This window comes from Pteropus vampyrus, unplaced genomic scaffold, assembly GCF_000151845.1.
Source record: "Pteropus vampyrus isolate Shadow unplaced genomic scaffold, Pvam_2.0 Scaffold80, whole genome shotgun sequence".
Taxonomy (NCBI): Eukaryota; Metazoa; Chordata; class Mammalia; order Chiroptera; family Pteropodidae; genus Pteropus; species Pteropus vampyrus.
The window spans coordinates 2,522,586-2,547,048 of record NW_011888861.1 but is presented as its reverse complement, the minus strand read 5'-3'; the positions used below and the strand labels follow the sequence as shown (position 1 = coordinate 2,547,048).

General features: G+C 37.8%; 2 protein-coding genes across 4 annotated transcripts in view; one reads left to right on the top strand and one right to left on the bottom strand.

Moving 5' to 3' along the window:
- Nucleotides 1-347: 347 nt before the first annotated feature.
- On the bottom strand, nucleotides 348-14,798 carry TPMT (thiopurine S-methyltransferase). Of its 3 annotated transcripts, XM_011362845.2 has the most exons (9): nucleotides 14,724-14,798; nucleotides 12,439-12,621; nucleotides 11,872-11,964; nucleotides 8,883-9,015; nucleotides 6,167-6,219; nucleotides 5,667-5,741; nucleotides 2,858-2,943; nucleotides 1,463-1,507; nucleotides 348-1,031 (listed from the first exon to the last, which is right to left on the bottom strand). In XM_011362845.2, exons 2-9 carry the CDS (start codon nucleotides 12,576-12,578, stop codon nucleotides 919-921), a joined length of 738 nt encoding a protein of 245 aa, XP_011361147.1. In that variant the 5' UTR covers nucleotides 12,579-12,621; nucleotides 14,724-14,798; the 3' UTR covers nucleotides 348-918. The 3 variants fall into 3 exon arrangements, with proteins under 3 accessions (XP_011361147.1, XP_011361148.1, XP_011361149.1); XM_011362846.2 differs by lacking the exon at nucleotides 5,667-5,741; XM_011362847.2 differs by lacking the exon at nucleotides 14,724-14,798 and having other exon boundaries at nucleotides 12,370-12,453.
- A 249-nt stretch (nucleotides 14,799-15,047) lies between these two features.
- The window catches only part of KDM1B (lysine demethylase 1B), a 53,755-nt gene continuing 44,339 nt past the window's right edge, over nucleotides 15,048-24,463 (top strand). Inside the window, exons 1-7 of the mRNA XM_011362840.2 lie at nucleotides 15,048-15,223; nucleotides 15,533-15,576; nucleotides 18,843-18,942; nucleotides 19,781-19,908; nucleotides 20,968-21,057; nucleotides 21,579-21,690; nucleotides 23,980-24,096. Of these exons, the coding sequence (XP_011361142.1) occupies nucleotides 18,856-18,942; nucleotides 19,781-19,908; nucleotides 20,968-21,057; nucleotides 21,579-21,690; nucleotides 23,980-24,096 (534 nt within the window). The 5' untranslated portion in view covers nucleotides 15,048-15,223; nucleotides 15,533-15,576; nucleotides 18,843-18,855. The remainder of the gene's footprint in view (nucleotides 15,224-15,532; nucleotides 15,577-18,842; nucleotides 18,943-19,780; nucleotides 19,909-20,967; nucleotides 21,058-21,578; nucleotides 21,691-23,979; nucleotides 24,097-24,463) is intronic.

Here is a 24,463-nt window from a genome sequence, read left to right as displayed (position 1 = left end):
TATTCAAGGGGGTCTATAAACTTCCCCACTAATAATCTTTACTCCAGCACACACATACACAATTAACTTATTTTTTTATAACAAGCACACGCCATCCTATTAACACGAGCCAAACAATCTAAATCATTTAGGTATCACGTGTTGTGGTTAGAGAGAAATGTCTGATTTAACAAAATGTGATTACTAATAAAAAACTGAGAAGTTTTGGACCTAAACTTCCATAATAAACAGTCATGAATCCAGTTGTAAGTATACTGCATTTCATAAGACTTTGTCATTTAACAAGATTAAGAGAAAAAACTGCCAAACTCAGAAAAAAAATTTATTGCTACAGTTTGGGAAAAATATTTGGTTCCATATAGATTGGTTTATTTAGTTTTTAAATTTGGTTCTTGATTTTGTTACATAGAAAATTATCTAAGGAGAAAAAAATGTGAAAAGGAGTGCTAGGATTTGAGTATAACATGAGGGTTTCTAGGAAAAGCTAGTATTTTATATAATTTCTTGGATGACTTTCTTTTACCTTGAACCCTGTTAAAGTTACATTTCCTCAATGGTTCTAAATTTTATAGGAATGCTAATTTTTCTATGTCTTTAAGTTGTATATGTTGTACTTCTCTTTTATTTTGTAATTACAGAAGCAATATATGCTGATTGTAAAACATTCTAGCAATCTGTTACATAAAACACACAGGTAGAATCTTTCATCCCCATATTTTCCTCTCCAGAGGTAGCTAGCTCAACATTTTAGTGTTTTTTTTTCCCCTAAAAAGTTATATGCATTTTGAGCAAACATCTATGATGTGACTTACGAAAAATTCTTTTCAAAGGCCATCCATTATATTTTCATATCTTAGCATAATTTTCAATTGCTCAGAATCTCAATAACTTGATGGTATTTGCTTTTATTTGTCTCATTTACTTTTCTGTAAGTAGATATAACTTTTCAACAAGGTAGTCAATTCCCCAACTTTTATGTCGTTCTTCAAAAACATCAACCTTTTCAAGACATTGACTATTGCATACTGAACCTGAAACAAGAAGAAAAGGTAATAAGTTAAAACTTTATCAAGAATGCAATCGGGATTCTTCTAAAAACATATCAAATGATTTTAAAAACTGCATACTGGAGAATTTTCTTTTCTTTTTAATGAAAATGGGGAAATACTAAGGCATATTTTCTGAACTCTGAATTGTTATTATCACTTGTAACTCTTAAGAGCCAAAACACATATACCATCTCTCTTGAAGACTTCAAATGTCTTCAATATAACCATACCACTTAGCTAAAAAATTGTATTACAGAGATCTGTCCCTTTCCTAGGATAAAATACTCTTCAATAAAATGGTTTCTGACTTAAATTTTATATACTTCTAGATAGTAATTAATAGCTTAATAACAGCTCAAAACAGTTTACTGCTGACTTTATTTAAAAAGTCACAGCACACATTTGTAACTTACCAAATAAACTTTTAATTTCAGCATCTGGAACATAAAATGGTGGGCCTAGGTAAAAGAGAAACATAGTGAAGAATAATTTCCATAGATCTAATTCTAAAGAGGAATAAATTCTCAGGGCCCACTTCTCAGCTTATTTCCAATGAGGTAGGCATACCTGTATATAACAACTCAATTATCTCAACAGGTGAAGATGTGACAGGGTCTCCTACCATCTCCTATCAAAGGCTGGCTTTCTGAGGAGATGGCAATATTAGAGGCCCATCTCCTGCTTAGACAAGATGGCTGAGCCAGCCATGGGACTTGAGAACACTGAAATCGGAATGGAGCTAATTAACAAATGCCTTTGGGGTTTTCTTCATCTTCTGGGTATCGATTTTTTACTATTCCTGCACTCACACACATTCTACACGCCTTCCCACTTGGCTAGGGGACACTAACTTTTAAAGGGAACTTAGCTTCTGCCCCTTTCTAGAATTCTCTTCTGGGGTCCACCCCCAGACAGAGCTTGCTATGTTTACTTCCTACAGGCCCTGCCCTAAGCCTCCAGTTCAGGAATGAAATTTAAAACAGATTAGCAGAGCTGGGTCCTGTCTCCATTAATTTCTATTTCCATCTGATTGTCCCAGACTTAACTATGGACACTAGGGGTCATCTTTCAATGAGTTTATAAACTCATTATGTAAATGGTTATAAAACACAGCACTTTTTAAAAAGCTTGATTAAAAATCAAAAAGGGAATTTTTACAAATTAAAAGTCTATGTAGTTTTCAAATCTTCCTGAAAATGAAAGTTTGGCCATGACAAAGGTTAAGCTTTAATGTTCACTCACACTGAAATAAGTCCAGAAAAAAAAATCACTTTTACAAAATTAAAGATAGTTATAAAAGAATGCAATTGACAGATTATAACATTTCAGAAGTTAAAAAATAGCTATAGTTTCGTGACTTTCCTGCATACCTACTACCTCCCCATGCCCATTTCTCACGCCATCCTTTGACGAGGGTAGGTCTGTGTATGTATTTGTAGGCATTGCCCAAATCATCCCTACCACCATGGATGACACAGATGTGCTCTATCCGTAGCAGGGCAACCAAACCTCTTCTTCCTAATCCAGGGCTCATAAGATTTCTCTTTTATATTAGGGCCATTTCTCCCTCTTTTATAGTTTGAGCTATGAATGGTGAAAAAAATGGGAATGGAATATAAAAAACACGTATCGAGTGGAAAGAGAAAATGATGCTTGTAGTTTCTGATTGCCAAAAACAGACTTGTCTTCATGTACATATATAAGCAGTATACTTCTTATGGGATAAATTAGGAGAAAATAGTGCTATCCATGTCATAGAAGTACATCAGGAAACAAGGCAACTAGAAAAAGAAAAACAAAAACTTTACCTGCATGTTTAGTTGGATCATAAGAAAGAACACACAACAGGTAGTGAAACCCTTTTCTCGCCAGGGACAGCATTATGTCTGCATAACTAAAAACAAACACACACACACACATACACATACACAAGTATGTGTTACATTTCTCTACAAAGGCAAAATCTGAAGGGGATGAGAGGCAGGGAGAGAAACTAGCATTTACTTTCATCTACATTACTGAGTTTAATTATCCTAACAACCCAGTGAAGCCAATTCTCATTCTAAAAGTCAGAAATGGGTTCAGAAAATTACATCGCTTGCCTAAACTGGGAAATACTAAAGATGAGAGTCGGAATGAGGCCTGCTTCCAGAGCCCCTCAGACCAGAAGACTTCACAAAAAGATGAGCAGAGGCTCCTTTGAGTCCAATGTGGTACCCAGAGGCCCATCCACTTTGAACACATACTTCTCAAATGGCCACTCCGCTTCATGGTGCTCTGGGCCGTGGTTCCCAGACTGCACTGGTATCAAAATCCCTTGGGCACTTGCTTAAAGATGCTTGAGCTCCATTCCCACAGGTTAATTCAGTTGACCTACCAAAGGCTGTGGGGCCTGGCACGCTGTAGCTTAACACATATCCTGGGTGGCAGGCACCTCTCCAGGGGCACATGCAAAAGTCTCTTTCCTCTACTAAGCTGGGGAGAGACGAGACTAACAGGGAAAAGTTCAAGGTAGTTATGATGTTAAAGCTCTGCAAGTACGGCATGAAGCACTAGTGCCACTGGGCCAGTTGTCTGTGGTAGGTGCCTTGGGGAGCAGGCGACACCACTTCTTAGCCATGTCTGATTAGTTCAGAGTGGGGACCTGACCCTAACAGGCTCATAAGTAAGTATACTGACCAGGAGCCAGGACTGGGCCTGGTACAGAATGATGAGTTGGACCAGTCAATGTACTCCATTGGGAAAATGAATTAAGAGACCCAACGAGGAGTCACTAGCTAGCTGTGGTCATTGCACTGGAAGCTGGAGCTGTCGTGCTGTGTGGTGGGGGGAGCTGAGGAGGCTGAGGGTGGTGAGCAAGTAAGAGATGTGGGAGCAGAAATGGAGTAAGTGGAGACAGCTAAGTGCTCAGGGTAAGAGGACAGAAGAGATGCATGCAGGGAGGTAGAGAGGCCATGAGAGACAGACGGACGGACAGAAATAGACAGACTGTCCAGCTCCAAGGGAGGAGTTCTGGCTCTTGCCACACCCAGGGTACGGTCTGCCGTTAGAGGGAGCTTTGCGACTATTAGTTTGCTCCCCACTGTCTTGTGGATTTTAACCATACAAACCAAAGCCCCCGGAGGGACTAATCTCAAAAAAGATGAACATCCTTAGAGAGTGGGAAATGCCTACAAAGTTACACATTTAGCAGAATTGAGTTAAGAATACAAATATGGTGTTTTATGAGGACAAGGAGGTCTCAAGTGAATCTCTGAGTAGATAAAAGACACTGATGTCACATGGGAAATGCCAAGCAGACCCTGGAAATGTGATGTGAATACTTGAGAGAAGGAACAGAGCTGGAAGTATAAAAATGATAAGGGCAAATACCATTTGTTCGGCTATTTCCCCAACATCTGGCATAGTATATACTTAGAGAATAGTAGGAACTTAACACGTATTTGTTGAAAGACTGAATGAAAGTAACAGGAGAACTAATGTGTCATTAAGGGAGCAAGTATAAGAGAGAAAAAGCAAAAGGCCAGGATGGAAATGACAAGTTTTAGGCACATGAGGAAGGTGAGGATTCCAGAAAAGAGATAAAAGAGGTGTGGCGACAGAAAGAGAAGGAAAAACAGGAGTGTGAAGGAAAATATATATTAAGGAGATGTGGCATGGCCTAATTAAAAAAGATGAGGTTTGGCATTAAACCTTACTCATGAAACGGTTTTTAAAAAATTAATTTCATTGATGAGGATGCCAACCTTTTTGCCAGGTGTTAAGAGTTCAATATTTATGTGCCAATTCCAAGTTAGTATATGAATGATATTTGAATTGGAAAATATGTAGGTATGGTCACATTTTACTCAGTATGCTTTCTCATATTTTAATTTTTTTTCTAATAAGGCTAGGTACAATAAGATCAGTCACTAAAAACATCAATTACAAAAGCTCTAATATAATAGCAGCTAACCTTTATACAGTAATTTAGAGATGACATGGACCATTCCACACATATCATTTCTTTTAATTCCCATAACAATACTGTAAGTTAGTCTAATGTAAAGATCATTAGTGCGGGCTTTGAAGCCAAACTCCCTGGGTTTGAATGTCAGTTCTGTAACATACCACGTCTAATTGACCTTAGTTTCCTCATCTGTACAATGGGAATGATGTCAGCATACACCTCACAGGGTTGTTTTGTGAATCAAATGTGTTGATCCACATAAAGTATTTCAAATAATGCCTGGCACATGGCAAATGTCCAACAAATGTCACCTGGAAATATTAGTGGAGGTGGTGTTAGTAGGAATATTACAATTCTGCAGAGAAGTACACTGAGACTTAAAGAAGGTGAGTATTTTGATCAAGGTAACACAGCTTGGAAGTGACAGAAGTCACACGTCTTATACCCAGGTCTCTATGGCCAATTCCTATACTTTTTAAACAAAGATGGTATTGGATTTAGGTCTAATTCCAAATACAAGAAACCACTTCAAATCGGTAGAAGTCTAGCTAATTTTCTGGAATCCAAAAAAAGTACAGCATACTAAGCTAAACGGGCTACAAAAAAAAAAAAAAAAAGAAAGAAAAAAAAAGAAAAGCCGATATAATTAAAGAACCCAAATTACTAACCGTTTACGATCACCTGGGTTAATAGCAACTAATGATCCTCTATCCCAAATCCTGTCAAATTTTCCAATATTTGCTCTATCAGAAAGAAAAAGAAAAAAATGCATTTTATGTAAAAATCAAATCTCTAACAAGTCAGTGTTCCCCACGGCGCATGCTGGTTCTTCACCAGGTGTTACAGACCCAAATGTGAAGGTGACATCATCTTGCTCTCCCTTCCTTTCTTTACCTAGGATTATAATAATGTTTTCCACAGTTTGGAAGCTATCCAAGGACAAAAATATTGGGGAGGCTAGGATGTGTTCAGTGACTGCTGGCCTCCCTAATTTTTTTGTCAGACATGTAGGCTGTGGTAAAAATAACTGCAGAACAGACTCAAATAAATGAATGCTTCGTGGGTGCTACTGCAAGTAGATGGGAGTGATGAAAGACCCAGCTCCCACCTGCAGCACTGCCAGCAAGCACGCAAGTTTTTATAGTGCAGAGGTCGTGTTCAGTCTTACCTGGGAAGATCAAAAAGGTTGCAACAGTACAAAGAAATGTTCCCCAAAGAACTCTGTAAAAAAAAAAGTCAAGGAAAAAAAATTCTACTTAATTAGGAGATACCTGAGTAGTGAAGGAAAGAAAAGAGGGGCAAAGCAGAGGTGACAGAGAATGCATAACTAAACTCGAAGGATATAATTTTATTGTGATTTTTTACCTGAAAATAAAATTTTACTGACAATAATTTTTTAATGGTGCTGTATTTTTTTTAAAAATCCTGTTCTTTTAGATCAACTCAAAAGAGGAAAATCATGGAGGTTAACCCTGAAGATCAGCTGGCTATTACTCATTTCAGAGCCTGTTAAATTTTAGCGATGTTTATTTTCGCAGGGTCCTAATTTTGACTCTGCTAAAGATTAGTAACTACACAGGTGAATCAATTACCAAGCAGGCAGATAAAGGTCGGATATTTTAAGTTATTCATGAAAAATACAGTTGGGCTGACTTCCCCTTTTCTTTCTTTAATTCACTTGGCTAACGGGCATTTATTTCCTGAGCAACTTATGGACAAGGCTGTCCTGGTTCTAGATAGTGGATATGCATTTAACAGTCTCTGATCACAGTGGAGACAGCCTGGTGGAGTAGAGAGTCATGGGTGCAGAGAAACATTACATTGCGAAATAGCCTGTTCTGGTTGTGTGCCCAAGAACTATGGGAAAAGGGGACAGAGCAGGGAACTGCTTGCGAGCACTGGGAAAGGCCAAAGAGGCAGCCTCTGAAAGGGTATTGATGCATCTGCGAACATTACAGGGGGTATGGTGGCTGGGGGTGCAGTCCAGGGGGAGTAACTTGACATGGATCCCATCACGTCCAGGGGATGTGAGACGGGTGGGGGGTTGGGGTGGGTGGGTCAGGTGAAACCATTGGATTTTGTTCTGAAATGAGGCACTAACAGAGGTGTACAAATAAGAGGACGGAATGTCTTTGAAGACCAGTCTGGAAGCACCTTGAGGTAAATCTTAATTTTGGCTGCAGATTGGAAAGACTAGAGAGCTTTAAATAGGACTAATACCAGGCCCCTACCTAGAGATTCTGATTTAATTAGCCTAGGGTGAAACCTCAGACTGGGAATATTAAAAGATCCACAGGTGATTTCAAATGTTCTACCAGGGCTGAGAACCATTGCTCCAAGAAGAATCTGGAAGCAGGACTAGCCTCTTGGACTGGGTAACCTTTTGAGATTCTTAGATGATTGAAAATGAGGTGGGAGGAAGCTGTAAAATAAAGTACTATCAAGCTTCCTACTGACCTGAGCAATTAATTTTAGTATTTAGAAAAGAGTACTTTGTGAGAGACTGCATGTACAGACAATAGGCAGACCATGTACAACAAGAGAACTTGGACCCATAACCTCAGCAGCAACCATCCTGGGGAGCCAAACCACAGCCTCTATAGGATGTGGTCCACGACTCCCTAATAATTACCACCCTCCCCCTCCTCCACTCAAGACCAACCAGCAAAAGCCAAATACATTCCCCAAACCAATCACATAGGATGCTCCCCTCTAGTAGGCCCCCTTCCAGTCTCCAGTCAGGACTTACCTGAAGCCTTTGTGTTTTTCACTATAAAGCTCTCTCACTCCCCTGCCTGCCTTTGAGCCTCTGCCAATCACATGTGACGGATGCTCTCTGAATAAACAGCCTCTGTTTATTCTCACTTGGGTGTCCTTTGTTTATTTCCGCACTATTACCCAAAGGTAGTATAGCAGTTCCAGTGGATCATTCTGGTCATAGGATGACAACTCCCAAATCTACCATTTTCAACCCAAACGCTACCCTGTGCTTTGGAGATATAAAACCATTTGCTAGTTACAGTTTCACCATTCCATGGGGCTCTTCAATTTGCTTCTTATTTATTCTCTGCCATCCAACCACTCATCTGAACTAGAAATGTGAACTCATCATCCCCTCGATCCCTCAGTTAATTACTAAATCCTCCCAGTTTGACTTCCTAGGTTGCTTTAACCTACCTGTTCCTCTAAGCACCCCTATCACTCTCTTATTTCAGGCCTTCAAGATCTCTTTCCTGAACCACTGCTCACAGCCTCCTACCTGGTCTGTCAGAAAGTTCCTTCCCTACAAAGTTATGTCCCTAAAGCCACAAGGGTCTTTTGTCTCAAAAAAAAAATCTGGCTGTGTCATGTTCTCTCTTAAAACTTTGCTGCGCAGGCAGAAGTACCAGCTTCACGGGGTATCTGAGACCATGGACCTGACCCAGGTCTGTCAGTCATCATGCTTCAGGAAGCTCTCCCAGTGTTCCCTTAATACTCTGTGTCACTACACTTAGCTCTGTATATAACAATCAGCTTTCTTTTTTCTTTTCTCTCTTAAATGAAGTGATTCTTTCCAGCAGAAACTGTTTTCATCTCTTCAATGTCTGATGCAGGGTGTGACACAAGACAGGTTTTCAGAAATGCCTGTGCGCAAATAAAAATTAACACAAAACCAAACCGAAAACATGAGTACAGATAGGCTTTGTCCTCGGCTTTTATATATTTGTCCACACCTAGCTATCATCCATCTTTTTAAGCTCTGGCCTCTCACACCATATAATGTCTAAGTGAATCTTATACATACTTTTAGAGTATTCTCACTTACTCGTGCTGAGAAAAACTTTTTGTGTGTGTGGGGGGGGGGGGGGAGGGGGTACGAAAATAATGAACAAAACAAAACAAACCTTGAATACTTTGGCTCCAGGAATTTCCATGATTGGTTCTTCTGAGTAAGAAAGATTCTGCTCTGTAAAAAATTCCCGTATCCCAAGCTCACTGATTTCCACACCAACTACACTGTGTCCTCGGTCTGCAAACCTGTATAAAACCATATATTTACAATTAAATTTCATTTCAAATATAGTATTATATAAAAGGATATATACCGATAAGCATATATTTTCCTTAATTTTAAGGGTTTTATAGGGTTTCACAGAACATGTAGGTCTCGAGAAAGTGAATCTATATATTCTCAAAACACATTATATGGAATTATGAAAAACTGATTTATATGATTTTAAGAAAAATTTTAAAAATTTATAAAATTAGACCTTAAAATGTAAATTTACTACAAATGGATCTGGTTAAAAGAGTTTTTAATTCAAAAACATCCTATAGATTAGACATGCTTTTTGATATCTCCACATCAGCTCTGTCCATTAAAACTTTGTGAGGATGAAAGTGCCTATACCTGTGCTGTCCAATCCAGCAGCCACGAACCATATTGGCTATTGAGCACTTGAGATGTAGCTAGTGTGATTTAAACTTAAATAGCCACATGTGGCTAGTAGCCACTGTACTGGAGCACATGGCTTTAGAACACTAGCATCCATTTTGATAATATTCTTAAGACTTTCATTTACTTACAATGCATACTATGCAGAAACTTATTTAATTACCATATATAAGTCATTTGTATTTTCCTGATAAGTTTTATAATTACAGAATTCATAGACTTAGGGTCTTGGACTCCAGAGAAAACAGTATCAGTGGCACAAAAATCTAGACACAGTATTGATTTTACATCGAATTAAATAAACATAGTTCTGCTATAATGCAATATAGGCCTACCTAAAAATCACTGTACTCTGCAAAATCATGCAATAAAAATTAAGCTTGTGAAGAACATAAATAAACACAGTCAGTCTGCTATAATGCAAGACAGGCCTACCTAAAAATCACTGTACTCTGCAAAATCATGCAATAAAAATTAAGGCTCGTGAAGAACATAAGGGTTGGAAAACAACCTGAAAAACTTTTTCACAATGGAATATTATTCAGCCATAAAAAGGAATGAAATGTTGCCATTTGCAACAACATAGATGAACTTTGAGGGCATTATGCTACGAGAAATAAGTCAGAAGAGACAGACAAATACCCTATGATCTCACTTAGGCAGAATCTAAAAAAAAAAAAAAGAACAAACTCATAGATATATAGAACAGATTGATGGTTGCCAGAGGCTGGGGTTGGCAGGTGAGCAAAATGGGTGAAGGGAGTCAAAAAGTACAACTTCCATTTATAAAATAAATTAGTCATGGGCATGTAATGTAGAGTATGGTGACTGTAGTCAATAATACTGTATTGCATATTTGAAAGCTGCTAAGAGAGTAGATCTTCAAAGTCCTCATCAGAAGAAAAAAAATTTTAAATATGTATTGTGACATGTTAACTACTTATTACAGTGATCATTTTGCAATATATACAAATATCAAATCATTGTTATATACCTGAAACTAACACGATGATGTATGTCAACTCTACCTTAATTTAAAAATAATGTAAAAAAAGTTGTTACACATTTGCCATAACTTATCTCTGTGAATTAGGATTTTCTCAATAATACACAACTTATAAAAAAATTAGAAATAAACTGAATAAGTATTACATAAAAAAAAGACTTTGTCAGTGCCAACATTAAAAAGACAGGAACCTAACAGAAATAAATAGTGGCACAGTTTTACACGTTAAATGGTTATAAAATACAAAAATACTACAACATGGTACTTTACCTTGAGAAAGAACTGATGTTTACTCGTAGAAATAGGCATCAGAAGGGCTGCAGCTTTCAAGTAATTGTGAAGTGATGCACAGAGAATTACTGGGAATCTAGTAGAAAGTCCTAATGCTGGCTGTGAACGGGAGTGACTCACAGTACATAGGGTGAACTGTGATATCTGGGAGAGGTCTGAGGTATGTGCATGTGTGCTTTTTGTCTATTCATACCCAGTTTAGTTCCACTGGGCATAGTTATCCGCTTTTACCTCCTGTTTCTTGCAGGCTAAGCAGATAAGAAATTCATGTCATGCTCAAATTATTTCCTAATATATCAATGGAGTTAGAATGAAATTCAAATTTTCAAAACAAGAGATAGAGCAGAACCGACTATACCTATTACTCACACAAGACTACACACTTTCAATGTTGTCAGAGCATTAACTGTTTATAGTTCTAATATAAACATATTAATAACTTGTCTTCGATATTTCCTAGACGGTTTGTAAGTTAGCAAAAAGGAAATATTTTTTATTTTCCGTACAGTTTTTGAAGTTACAAAATGTAAACAAAAAGGTTATGTAAACCAGCTGTGTGGATTTTTATTTCCATTCGACATATGGAAAATCGAAGCACAGCCTACTATAAACTAGTATAAGCTGGATTACATTGAAATATATCGCCCTTAAAAAAAAAACCTAAGAAAATGTCTTAAACATTTTATTTTAATGCTTTGGGGTCTCGGTTCATAGATTATTCTGATATATATCTGATATACATATATATAGACCTCAAAATATAAATGTTACATAAATGAAAAATCTTCTAATATAATAATTTATATGCAATTACAATTGACCTTAGACCCAAAATATTTAAACAATCACATTTAATTGGCTGGTTCATCATGCCACTTCCTAATCTTGTCTCAAAACCTGTGCTAGAGTTAGACTGTTATTACTTATGACATGACAATAAGACTTAATATTTTTCTTGCAGGTAGTTTCCAAAGTAATTCTTCTTTCTCATTCAGTAAGTTGCTTAAAGTCTAAGAATATAGTTTAAATGTTCTCAATTTCATGGCCACACTAGAATCTTAAACTATAGCAGCTAGTTCACAAATGCTCTCAGCTACAAGTATTTATCATCAAGAAAGTGTTAATGCTTATCTGCTCATACCATTTCATCTCAACTGCTTTTCCACAAAGAGGAAAAAATACCCTCAATCCACTCTCGTCTTTAAGGAAAGTATCCAAATGCTTCTTTAATAGCCTAAGGAGAAAAAAAAATTTTTTTTGCTTCAATTAGCCCACTGCACAGAGGAAAGGATGACAATTGTGTGATGCTAAGTACTTTTCATGCATTATCACTTACTATTATTAACTTTACAAAGTAGATAACATTATTATAATCTCATTTACACATGAAAAAACAGGAAGGTTAAGTAACTTGCTCAGTCATATACCTAGATGCTATAGGGGCTTTTAAAAAAAAAGCTATATTTCATAAATCTAAGATGCTTTCAACTGTACATCACACCATTATCTATACTCCATGGGAAGAGATAACACTGCCAATTCACTTGACATGCCACAGATGCAGTATGATTTCAGAGATGCTAAAATCTGAAAAACTAAAAATGTACATCTTAAAATCGGTCACATAATGTGTACCTACATTTTTATTTCTATTTCCAAAGTCAATTTCTGATAGAGCATTTCTCTGTATATACCAAACATTTCTTACTGGTGTCCTTGCTCTTGATGAAATGTAATTTTGCAGTCCACCCACTTTTCTTGCCATTCTTCCAGAGTTAGTACTTGGTTTTTCTGTACCTCAGTATTGTGGTGCTCTTCAATGTCAAGTAAAGTTCTTGTATCATCCATAGCTTTGTGGATACCTTTGTCTCACAAGCAGATGTCTCCAATACTTAAATGGAAAATATTTGCAATATTGACATTTAAAGGCATTGCAATTATGTTTAGGCATGAAATAAAAATCATTATCCTTGGCAGCATGACTTTTTAAAAATATTTCAACATCCAAGACAAAGCATACAAAAAAAAATCACTTTTCAGTGAGTCTGATGGTAGAGGCATAGCTCATATTACACGTTAGGAAAGATCTTTATTTATTTTTTTATTAAATGTATTATTTTTAATATGAAATTATATAGGTTTCAAGTGTACAATTCAATAATATGTCCTATGTATATTGCATTGTGTTTACCACCAAAAGTTAAATTTCCTTCCATCACCAAGAAAGATCTTTAAATTGAATTATACCTTAACATTAAAGTAAAAGGGTTTGATGTTTAAAAAAAAAAGAGAAAAAAACAAAACAGGTATTCCACACTTAACTTTTGTAAGCTTAGAACTTTTTCTAGCAATCAGTTACTCTTTAAAAAAAATTGTTTTTAATGTTTACTTATTTTTATCAGTTATAACACATAATTTAAAGAATTCAACAGTTATGAAAATAACAATCCCCATTCCCAAATGAGAGAGGCAACCATCTTTAATTCTTTTAGCTGAGTTTTGAAACCTAACTCTAGATTTCAAAATAACATGCTTATTTTGTATCTTCTTGATTTTTCATTTCTAGGTAGCTTCTAGAGATGATGAGCATTTAGCTCTCTTTCAACTTCCCAACACGCATACATACCCTTCTCATTTTTCCTATCCTTTCGAGAGACATAGCAGATTTTTGATTAAATATGTAGAGTACACTATTAGTGTGAGTCAGTAAATACCACTTACAACTAAATCATGGAGAATTCTACGATTACTTTTCCTTTGCTGTACAACTTTTTTATTCTGTAGATAATAATTGTCTTGATTTTCCATTTATGAAATTTCTATGTAGTAGTTTGGATTATACTAGCATGCTATTATTGATGGGTTGAATTTAATAAGTTATTCATGAAAACAGTAAACATTGCATGAAAGTGAATATTTCAGGAAAGGTCCTTCTTTTGCAAAATTTGGCATCAGCGTGCTTAGGATTTAAGGAGAAGTCACATCCTTGGAGCTGGGAATAAAAATTCACATCTCAGCAAACATTTGTTAACAAATAGCGTTTGCAAGGCCCTGATGACATCAAGAGGTGACTCTCAGAGTTTTCTGAGAGGTCAGGGGCAAGTACCTGGTTATGTTTGGTTCAGAAAAGCAAAAGACAGTTGCCGTTTTTCCATCTCCATTTTCAGCCAGAATTTTTGAAGCCTAGGCTTGAGCCTTCATTAAGCAGTTCCTTACTTAAAGGAGAAGCATTATTTTATCATAGAGGCAGGGCAATCTGGAATTATACAACTCTGTCCCTCTCGGACAACTTGAAATATAACACTACCATGACTATAATAGCTTAATCACTTCTTAGATGTTCTAGTAGCTTCTTAAATTGCCCATCTCTTTTCCTGAAGAAATAAAGTTTCTTTCTATAAGAAGATAAAAGTGCAAATTATAAGAATCGGGAAAGGCAAGCTTCACTATCATTCCTACCCATACACGGAAATAGAAGATGTGATAGTTTGTGGTCGTTCAAGTCCTCCGGGGGCGGGACCCCGTCTGGTTTCCTCCCCCACCTTTTCAAAAAAACACGCTTCTGCTTTAGATTTATTTTTAAACTTTGCTAAATTGAAGAATAACTTCCCTGAAGTGCACAAATTTTGAGTACGGCTCATTGATTTTTATATCGGCATACACCTGTGTAACCACCAAGGCACACAATATTTACAGCACCCGAGTGTTCTCCACTTCCCAGCCCCCACTCCATCGCACACTATTCCGGCAGGTACTTCTCTTTTCTTAAAAACCACTAATACACAACAATGCTTTGGTTTCACTTTAAGTCGTGGAATAACGAGGTTATTATTCCCAGTTCCCACTCTGCTCTCTCAACCCCATTTTAGGGCGCGGATTGTTGGGCTGTTCATGCTTGTTACGCTGCCCTATTCAGGAATGCTATTACATGCTCACACTTAGCAAATCCTTGCATTTCTTGCTCGAATCCTCTCTCCGCGTCAGAGAGCTTACCTCGCTCGCCGACCGCTGCGTACAGCTGGCTCAGTATGGGGCCATGCGCCCCCACCTCCTCCCGGCGCCCCGCCCCGGGCCCCACCCCCCGGGCCCCACCCCCCGGACCCGCCCCCGCACCCGCGTCCAGCCCCCGCCCCCTCATTAGGAGCCTGTCTCAGTCCCCGCCCCTGGGTCCGCCCCCTCCCCGGCGCCCACAGCCCGCTCCCTCCCCACACGCTCTGGCTGGCGCAGCGGCGGAAATGGCTAAGGCGGGGCGAGCGCGGCGGCAAAGCCGAAGGCGGGGACCCTACTCCTCCCTGCTCCCGCCGGCTCCTCCCACCCCGGGTCACGCCGTCACAGGGGCGGAAGCGGCGGCAGCAGCGGCGGCGGCGGCGGCGGCGGCCGAGCGAGGGCTGCATCTCGCGGCGCAGATCCTTCAGTCTTGTGCGCGTGGCGCGCAGCTCCGGAGAGGCGCCCGCAGCCCGGGGCGGCGCGCACTGTCTCACACGCGCTCCGAGGTGGGGCGCACGCGGCTCCGGGGGCGGGCGTGGGAGCGGCGGTGGATTTCGGGTGACAGCTATGCACAAAGCAGCTTGGCTGGGGTGCAAGCCCTCCTCCTGTGCAGCGCCCCTCGCCCGGGTGGGAGGTGAACGGATGCTCTAGGGGCTGATACCTCACCCCGATTGGAAGCGGGATGCGGGGTAGAGAGCCCTGTCTGAGGAAGAGGAATTCTCCGGCTGGGGTATTGCGGCGACGGGGTTCTCCAATTCGTCGTGGTGTTGCGGGTCTCTCCTAACCCCCTACCATGTTTTTTCTTTTCTGCACAGCGGTGCCTTCTCCCCGCGACTCCTTGCACCTCTTCAGCGCTCAGGTGAGCCCCAGAGGCTGTTGCTTCTCCGACTTCGGAGAACAAACGAGAAAGCTTTTCGGAAAGCGAGGCGGCTGCAGCTGGCACAGGGAATGTTGGGGTTCCCTCCTGGGGACTATTATAGCCCTGTCACTTGGGAGTTGTGTGGTCTTCGTCAGAGAAAACCCACAGTCGGAGTAGGAACTCCCTAGCTTATTATTCCCAGCGAGAGTGTGGCGGCGAGGAGCCGGCACTGCGTTGCAGGTGTGGTAATGCTCCAGCACGGCCACCACGCGTTGAGATACGATCGGCATTGCCAGGTTGCTGGGGTAACTCCTCTGGGACTGGGGACCCAAAGGGGGCGGCCCGATGACGGTAGCTGTTAGTCAACAGCCTGCCAGCTGGCAGATGGCAGGTGAAACAGGAAGGAAGTGGCAGGCCCAGCTGTAGAAAGTTGGGGTTCGGTGATTTGGAACCTAGCCAGATAGAGGCCTAGGCTTCCCTTGGGTGAGCGTGCAAGAGTCCATAGAACAGTCCATTTGGGGAGATCCATCACTCCACATACACACACATAACTCCAGGCTTTTTCTTTTTCTTAATCTATTGTAGTGGAAGATAGGCAAGTGAGAAGGAAGGTTTCTTCAGGAGGTACATGAGAAAATGACCATCAATAATTAATTGTCTTCCAGGCAGGGAAAGTAATCAAAGTATTCCGGCAGTTGAACGGGATCTATATTTTGGAAAATTTGATTAGTGTGGGTGCAGTAAGGTGCTAGTCCTTCCTTATTTTAAATGGCCCAAAGGGAAATTCCTGTTTCTGTTTAAATAAGTTTCTAGGAGTTTGTCTTATTTTTAGAAATTATGCTGATGCCACTATAAATTTTTATTCCAACCTGGAGTCATTTCGATTCATATTTTTATGAACATTTTTTAAAAACTTTTTGAATAAGCTACTTCAGAAAATTCTGGGAATTATTAAAATAGAAATCTAGATATGGATATATCCATTTATATGTTTACTTATATATTTTTTGATTACATTAAAAGAAAGCCAAAGCTAGGAATTTAAAATTAAGAACTATGCTTATAAAATTATATAGATCATAAAACAAATTGATTATATTTAATATTAGGTGTGTTTGTTAATTTGAAAAACCAGATGGGAAAGCACTTTCAGTATACTAATTTGTTTTAATGACACTTTTAATCAGTATTTCTAAGATTATACTTAAAAGCACAAAAACTACAGCCCTTCCAACTTTACTTAAAATTTTTCCTTCCATTTTAAGAACTAAGAACCTAGCAACAGTGAAAATACAGAAATTACAGAAAGTTTCAAAAAAGGATGAGGGTACATAACTGTTAATTGTACAATTAAAAGTGGAAATGCACTACCCTAAAAATCATGTTTTTTCCCCGACAGCAGATTTAATAATAGCTTTTATAGCTAATGTTTTCATTTCCTCTTAATTATTTCTTGATTTACATCATTATTGCAATTAAATCCATACTTTCCAGTATACAGTTGGACCTAAATGTTGGGTGAAAAATTTCCAGAAATTATGCTTTTTCTTGTGAATGCTTGCATTCCTAGATGACAGGGTCAAATGTTGCATGAATCTAGGCTGATAACCCCACATTAGACTCAGATGTTATTGCTGCAATACTTAACATATACTGTACATTCACAAATACTATTTTTACATATACCTTAATTGTGATCATTTTGTGAATAACATGAGATATATATTTTATATAAAGAGATTTGTTAGATTGGACAGCCTTTTGGAAATACAAATGTGATCCAAAAAGCCTTCTTTAGGTTTAAAAATGATAGGTAGGCAGTAGTACTTTTAACATTATTAATGTTTATCCAGCAGTATCAGGAGTGCTGTAGAACTAAATGGCAATTTATTTAATCCTTAAAGAACTATAATGCATTTCAGAATATGTATAGAATTTAAGTGTTCACAACTAGGATAATGGTTTTTGAGAAAATGAAGAGTAGTGAAAGAAAAATCAACATTGGTGTCAAGATTTCTCACAGTTGATGTAGCTGGCAAACTGAAAGTTTTCATGCACGATGTTAATTCTCCATGAAAAATGTTCTTACAAGTATTAGTAGAACTCACAGATAGGAAACAATGGGATTACAAGCCCCTCAAAAAGCTTTTTTCCAAGATGAAGATTACATACAGGCATACCTCATTTTATTGCGCTTCATTTTATTGCGATTCACAGGTGTTGCATTTTTTTTTTTTTTTGCTAATTGTAGGCAATATCTCCACCAGAAAAAGATTACAACTCACTTTATTGCAATAGTTGTTTCATTACAGTGGTCTGGAACCAAACCCACAATATCTCTGAGGTATGCCTGTATGTGGAATTTGTATCTTAGGATAACACTTTTCCACTTTCAAATTCCTTATCCATAGGTATGCCTTATTTATTTTCTGTGCTATTTTGTGTGAGTGTGTAAGTATGTAGTAAATACAATGGATTGGGTAAAGAGATGTGTGATAATTGTAAAATCCATGTATTTTTGAGTATTTACTTCTAAGCATTTTCATTCCTTATCTAACTTAATTAAAAAATTTGATAACTCAGTCTTTCATGGTTCCCATGCATTATTTTCCCTGTAGACTTTGGTTCTTAATGTTTGTTTAACCATGCTGTTATTAGTCTAGTTTAAGAAATCACAAAATTTTTCCAGCATTAACTGTGTCACTCAGATTCCTATATTTGGTAGTGACTAGAAGGTGTGCCTGACATTTATTTGTTGGGTTTTACTGAGAAAAGAGAATGAGTTTTCTTTTTAAGTATAGTAGGTCAAAATTGAGGAACTACTAAGAAGACACAGTAAGATGGAGAGAAAGACAAAAACTAGGTGATTTTACTCATTGAATTTTTCAAACAGTAATGTAATTTGTTTATTGGTCATTCATGTGGTTTTTTTTTTAATATATATTTTTAAATGTACATACTACTAATGGATAACATTTTTTGAGTACTTATAATATGCCAGGCCTAGTGCTTTAAATGGGTTATTTTGCTTAATCTTCATACCAGTGCTATGGTAGACTCTTGCTATGTCCATTTTATATATAAGAACATTGAGGTCTTAGGTTAAGTAACTTGAAAGCAATAGCTTCACACTCAGGCAGACTAACTGCAGAGCATATACTATTACCTACGAAAACTGCCTAAGAACTTTGCTCCGGAGTGTTGAAAGTATTAGCTAATGCTAATATTTAACCATTTATCTATCTATCTATCTATTTATTTTGCAGATTTTCTGTTACAATGGCAACCCCACGGGGGAGAACAAAGAAAAAAGCGTCTTTTGATCATTCTCCAGATAGCCTTCCTTTGAGGAGTTCCGGTAGGCAGGTATTACTCATTTGTTCATTTGGTGCATCTGTTTTGAGCACAGAGAATTAGTCTGATTGAGACTGAAGAATTGGAAAAGAAAAGATATAATTTCAGTCTTCAAGAAACTTGTAGTCTAGTTGAGAAATTCACCCTATGACAATCACAGTACAAAGTGATAAAGTGATAGAATATAGAAAAAAGCATACTGGCAGAGGGAACTCCAAAGATAAGGGTGTAGAGTGTGAATCAACATGGGGTGTTCAGAGATTCGCAGCTGTGTGGTTGCCTCCAGGATGTGAGCTGGGGCCAGATGATGCTTGGCTTGCTGTCATTCATAGGTATTTAGACTTCAACTTGTAGATGGTTGGCTGCTGTAGTTGATAGGTTACTTGTTGTCATCTTTCGTATGGCTTTTTTTCCCCTAAAGAAAACTCCTGAATGATGTAATTCTTTTTCTAGAATTGTTCTAGTTTTTTTTTGTTTTTGTTTTTGTTTTTTTAAGCTGCAATACTGTGAGGGTATAACTACTTTAAGTAAAAAAAAAAAAAAAAAAAATTCCTAAGTTGAGAGTGGCTTTTATTTTGACTGATAAAGCTTTTTGCTAAAAAAGGCCCACATGCATTTTAGTTCTTAGAGACTTGTCGTTAAAGTGCTGGTTCTATATTTGTAGCAAGTTAGTGAATTACTTGCATAGTACCGTCTCAAGGAAATTGCTATATTGTCAGCTTCCAGGATGTTGTTGATCTTCAAGTTTAGAACTCCTCCTAACATGGAGTTCATTTCAGTAGTAAACCTTCCACCACATTTGCCCTTGACTATTCTGGTCAAATCTTAACCTCTGCTGGTTCTTCCTCAGGCAAAGAAAAAAGCAACGGAGATGACAGATGAGGATGAAGATGGTGGGTCAGAGAAGAAGTACAGGAAATGTGAAAAAGCAGGCTGTACAGCAACGTGCCCTGTGTGCTTTGCAAGTACTTCTGAAAGGTCTGTTTAGATAGCATGTCTTGGCCTCACATTCCTGCCTGTGAGAGTGTTGTCGGAACATCATCCTCAAAGATAATTTTCCTAAAGATATATATAGATACTGCAGGTCATCTAATAATAGAGACATTGCCTGTACATTCTGTACATAGCACATTCTTCTATACACTCCCCCTGGTAGACATAGCCAAATCAGCTCTGCACAGTAGCCGGTCAGTATCCTCAAATCCCACCAACCAGAGCTGTACATCTCCTGGAGATTGAGGATGGGACAGGGTCAGGGATGGGAACACAGTAGAGAGAACTGTAGGGCTTCCTGTAGACCAGCAGGTGTTTACTTTTCCCAGACTTCTACCCTGTATAACATACCTCCTCTTCCAGTAGACATAAACAGGTCTCACTGAAACCATGAGGCTAATTGCACTTCTGCTATTTTTATTGGGCTGATGCAAGCATAACCTTCTACTTCCAGAGAAAATTCTTCAATGAAGGCTTAAGATTCAGTAAAAACTGGAACACAAATCTCATTTTTTAATCACAAAGAGTGGTGGCGTTAGTGCTCATGGTGGCATTAGATTTCACTCTTTAACTACATTATTGGCTGTTTGACAAGTTGTATTTGCCAGATTGCCTGTTCAAGGGTCAGATTCCAGCTGGCCAGATTCATTAACTGTTCAGTATTGGGCCAGATGTTATTACTAGAGACCATACTTCTCTCCTTCACATACATGCAGCTTGCAGCAAGCACAGTGACATTCCTTGTTTCATGTCTTAAAACCTTATCGTGACTCCTGGTAGTCTTGATAAAACTCCTAAGTCCCAGGCCCTTCTGATGTGCAACCAGCTGGGTTGAGTCCTCTGGTCTAAGTCCCTGTGTCCTCACTATGTATTATTACCTGTCAGTCATCCATTCTACTTCCATAGTTATTAGCTCCTGGTTGTTAGGATTTTAAGTGGAGATAATGCAAAGTAGACTCATAGGTTTTTTATACATATTTTTTTAAAAAACGAGAAGAAGAAATGTTACTAATTAACAAAGGTACATATTTTTGCTATTTTCAGATGTGCCAAGAATGGCTATACCTCCCGATGGTATCACCTCTCCTGTGGGGAGCATTTCTGTAATGAATGCTTTGACCATTACTACAGAAGGTTTGTTTGCTAATTGTTGGAGGTTTTTGTGGTAGAGAGCGTGGGAGTGGGGGCAGTGGAAGGGGTCAGATGGTTAAGGCTGAGTGCATAGGCTTACTGAGTTATTCCACTATTGCAACTGTGTTAGAACTTTGATGCTGTAGTTTGCTAGTTTGCATGTTTGCTAGTGTTCATGTTTCTGTGTGTGCACACTCAGGGTTCCAAAAATATCTGCTATGAGATAGTTATTCTTTTTAGTCTGCAAGTTCTGGAAAATCTAGGAGCAGCTTTGCTATTCTCCGACAGTACATAAGGGGACAGATGCCAAGGTTTGGGGGAAGATGTTGGCACCTGTAGGGAACTGGGTAGACAGTTTTAGCTATTTAAACTGATTGGAATGCACCATCCCTGACAGTCTGTTTTATGGATGCTGTAATAAGTTTTCCCTCCTTATAAAAGTCTTTTACATAAGATTTGCTAACCTGCCTCCTGTTTTGAAAACCTGATTAGTTTATAGCTTGATGTATTTTTTTCTTTTTCAGCCATAAGGATGGATATGACAAATATACTACATGGAAAAAGATATGGACTAGCAATGGAAAAACTGAACCTAGTCCCAAAGCTTTCATGGCAGACCAGCAGCTCCCCTATTGGGTAAAAAGGATAATGCTTTATTGTTCTGTAAAGCATTTGTAGAACTAAAAGCAAGAGGAATGGATGAAAATACCAATTTTTAGGAAAATTTGCTTTTATTACATTTATTATTCTATGTCTGTTAAACCAAATCACATTTTTTATTTTTGTAGAAAACAGATAATTCAAGATAATATAAAGAAGAAACTAAAGACCACTAACTGGTGATAGTCAATGCTAAGCTTGGTACATATCTCTCATCTTATGTTCATATTTTTATGTGTATATTTAAACAATTTCATGCTTATATACAAATCTTAAGTAGGTTTAAAATTATACTTTGCATATAATTTTTGGTAACTGTTAGTTTTTAATTTGATTTTATATTTTTTCACTTAGCCACTCTGAAAATAAATTCTAGTGATTACATATATTCGATAAAGATACCATCATTTAATAAATGATTTGCTCATTTTTTAATATCATAGGAAGATTCAAGTTTCTCTTGCACACTTAAAATTTTTTGTTGAAGTTCACATAATATAAATTAACTATTTTAAAATATACAATTCAATGGCATTTAGTACATTTACAATGTAGTACAATCACTACCTCTAATTCCAAAGCATTGTCGTCATTCACAGAGTAAAACTTGTGTCTGTTAAGCAGTCACCTCTCATACTTCCCTCCCCTCAGTCCCAGGAAACCACTAACCTGCTTTTTGTCTTGATGCATTTACCTATTTTGGAAGTCTATATCGAGGAATCATACAGTATGTAACCTTTCATGACTGGCTTCTTTCACTTAGTGTAATATTTTTGAGGTTCATCGATGTTTTTGAGGTTCATCTATGTTGCAGCATGTATTAATTCTTCTTTCCTCTTAACGGGCGACTAATATTCCATTGTATGAATTTGCCACATTTAATTTAGCCATTCATCTGTTGATGGACAGTTGTGTCACTCCACCTTTTAATTATTACAAATTGAGCTGTTTTGAAAATTTGTGTACAGATATTTATTTGAATACCTGTTTTCAGTATATACCTAGGAATAAAATTGTTAGGTCACATTCTATGTTTAATTTTTGAGAGAGACTAGCAAACTATTTTATTTAGCTAACTGCTGCACCATCTTTCATTCCTATCAGCAATGTATAAGGGTTTAAATTTCTCCACATCATTACCAATTCTAGTTTTCCTTTTTTTTTTTGCTCTAGCTATTCTAGTGGATGCAAAGTGGTATCTCATTGTGGTTTTGATTTGCATTTCTCTGATGACTAATGGGTCTTTTCACGTGTTTGTTGGCCATTTATATGTCTTTGAAGAAATATCTGTTCAATACTTTGCTCATTTTTTAATTTTTTTTTTTCTTTTTGGTCTTATAGTTGGGTTATAAGAGTTCTTTATGTATTTTGGATATTAAACCTTTATTAGATATATGATTTGCAAATATTTTCTCTTTAAGTGGTCTTTTTACTTTGTGTCTTTTGATGCACAAAAGTTACCAGTTTTGGTGAAGTTCAATTTATCCACTTTTTTGTTGTTGCTTGTGCTTTTGGTGTCATATCTAAGAATCTATTGCCAATTATGAAGTCATAAAGACTGACTCCTATGTTTTCTTCTAAGGGTTTTATCATTTTATCTCTTACATTAAGATGTTTGCTCCATCTTGAGTTAATTTTTGGATATGTGCGAAGTAGGGATACAACTTTATTCTTTTGCTTATGGGTATCTGCACGCTTTTTTAAAAAAAAAAACTTGTTTTTTGGAATGATTTTAAATTTACAGAAAAAATACAAAGATAATACAGAGAGTTCCCATCAGTTTTTCCTAATGTTATCATCTAGCACATCGTGATTATTTGTCAAACTAAAAAATTAACATTGGTACAGTACTAATAACTACATTTGAATTTCATCAGTTTTTTTCATTAGTGTCTTTTTACTCTAGCAGAATCCTATCCAGGGTACCACACATTTCATTTAGTGTATATGTCCTTTGAGTAACTAACTAAATTTACCTCTGATTATTTCCTTAGATTAGAGCTGGAAAACCTTTCTGACAAGAGTAGTCAGATTCCCTTTGTACTTTCGTGGTGCCTTAGCTAGTATTGAGTCAGAAATTACCCTAATGGGGTAAAAGTGGATTATATGGCTGATAGTCATGCAAAGGGGAAAGAAAAAGTACTTAGAAGTACTAAAAGGTTGGTCAGATTATGTGGAGAAGATGCCAGAGTGAGTGATGGATGAGAGAAACACAGGCTCAAGATCAGCCAACTCATTGACCTTGACATGTTGCTTTCCATCTAGGTCCAGTGTACAAAACCTGATTGTAGAAAATGGAGGCAACTTACCAAGGAAATCCAGCTTACTCCACAGATAGCTAAGACCTACCGCTGTGGTATGAAACCAAATACTGCTGCTAAGGTATGATCTCTGTTGATTTTCCTTTTGAATTAATTGGTAGGTTAATTTAGTTGTCAGTAAATAGTAATGATGTATATTTCCCATTTATTTTATTTCGATCTTTGTATCAGAGTTGTATTGGTCCACATATAACAGAACTCTGACTACAATGGCTTAACCAATTAAGGATTTTAGTTTTCTCCTTTGAGCAGTTGGGAAATAGGCTGTCCAGGGTTGGTGGTGTTGCTCAAGGAGGTCATAGTTTCTAGTTCCGCCAAAGATGGTTCAGCTACAGGATGGTTGCTACACCATCAACCATTGTGTCCAAATTCTAAGCAGTAAATATGTGAGAGGCAGAGGGCAAGAGGGGTGTGCCAGCTGAGTGTCT